We start from the raw sequence: 1,846 nt of genomic DNA on the forward strand, positions 1-1,846 counted from the left end.
TGCCCACTGTCAATTTGTTGGGCTTCTTCCAGCTGGTTGCTACTAACAGCAGAGAAAGCTTAATCTGATGAATACAAGATAGACTAAACTGAATATAACTCTAATAACTACTGATTCACGTCTTGAATAAATGCACCAGCTAGCCACAGGAGATTAATACCGAACTTGGAGAAAGGCTGTGTATGACAAATTTATTGGACCATGGCAGGTATACAGATTGTCATGAAAAGAGCCTGGTTGATGGCAGCGATGCTCGGTTTGTTTCTCTTCTTAATGATGATCATGACAACTTACCGGCAACTTTTACACGTGATTGGACACATATCATCTCACGAGGAGAATGTGGCACTAATACTTAGCATGGTACCCTGTTTTGGTTAAAATTAATAATTATCATCGCCATTGTTATTAGAAATTTATTTAGATGTACTAACTAGGTCTCATCGAAAAAATTTAATATTTATGTTTTTACAGAGCACAGAACGTGACAAAATGTGGCAATTGTTGATTGATTGCAAACAAAAAAAACGATGCAAATGCAGGTGTTGGAAAATGGACGGCGGATGATCTAGCTAGGCGTCTCTATACTTAAGGAGGATGGTACGCGCTTCGTTGTGGAATTTTATTTCAGATGACCCACTTGATCTTGATGTCGTCTAATTACTACTAGCCCACTAACCCTCTGTTAATGGTCGAGGGTGAAAAAATTATTTCGAGTTTCAGTTCTGTGGAGAATCTGCGTCTTCCTATTTTGGCGGATGGAGTTTTTCTCGATCTCAATCCTTTCTCTGCAGCTAATTAAGACAGTTTTCTTCCACTCAAGATTTTTAAAAGGTCAATATATATAGAAAAGGACTTTCAAAACAATATGTTCCTCATCTTTTCACCTTACCTAGCTCTTCACGATGGAGAGAGGACCTCAAGAAACTTTCCACAACCTCCTTAACGATGTCTATCACTTCAATCAATCACAGTCTATTCACCCTGTTTGCGACCTTCTCTGGAGGCAATACGAGTGATATTTTGAAATGCGATTTCACGTAGAGGACTTCCAAAAGTTCTCATGCATCTTTCTTCTGGCATATAATTTTTTTATATAAAAATGAAAAACTGGAAACATCGACAAACGCCTACTTTTTCTTAATTATTTATGACACTAGTCAAACAATCAATTCACAGGACCTCTAATCGCTGCTTAACACAAATTAATTATATCAGTGAGAACAAAACAAACATGCTCGAATACCTTGTTGATCTCTTCGTGAAACTCCATGGAATTCAACGACAAGTAGCATGCGCGCAGCTGTTCCAAATCTTTCCTCTCTCGGATTCTGTACTCCATGATCATCTCCATCATCGACTCCATAAAATCCCCACGTGGATTTGACGACGTCTTGACGACCACCATGCTTTCGCTCAATGCTCTTGTCCCTCGTACTGGGCTCGCAGCAGTCCTCCTCGCTATCCTTGGAGAGTTCTTCCGTCGTTGCTTAGTCCGACAACGAATCGATCCCGATCCCGAAGCCGATCTCCTTTCTTCTCTCTTGTCAATTGTATCCTTCGTGTCATGCACCGGCACTTGTTTCTTCTTTGGCTCGGTCACTATAGGCGGAAGCTTAATCGCTGCTATTTCTAAGCCAGAAACAGAAGAATTTGGATGGACGCACAGTTCTGAATCCTTTCTTCCCATGTTCGAAGAAGATTTGGCCGTCGGAGGTTGGTCTGCGAGATCAGTGGCGGCGGGATTTCTTCCTTTGCTAGGGATGTAGGAGGAAGATCTGTTGAGGAGGTAGTCTTTCCGTTCTGTGTGTTGCAGTGGAGGTGCAGTTGCTGAATTAGTCTGCAT

At 41.3% G+C, this 1,846-nt stretch overlaps 1 protein-coding gene across 1 annotated transcript; it reads right to left on the bottom strand.

The window, feature by feature from the left end:
- Positions 1 to 1,173: 1,173 nt before the first annotated feature.
- Positions 1,174 to 1,846, bottom strand: LOC122010533 (transcription repressor OFP2-like). Its single transcript, XM_042567062.1, has 2 exons — positions 1,247 to 1,846; positions 1,174 to 1,191 (listed from the first exon to the last, which is right to left on the bottom strand). Exons 1-2 carry the CDS (start codon positions 1,844 to 1,846, stop codon positions 1,174 to 1,176), a joined length of 618 nt encoding a protein of 205 aa, XP_042422996.1.

The sequence above is a fragment of the Zingiber officinale genome, chromosome 8A, assembly GCF_018446385.1.
Source record: "Zingiber officinale cultivar Zhangliang chromosome 8A, Zo_v1.1, whole genome shotgun sequence".
Taxonomy (NCBI): Eukaryota; Viridiplantae; Streptophyta; class Magnoliopsida; order Zingiberales; family Zingiberaceae; genus Zingiber; species Zingiber officinale.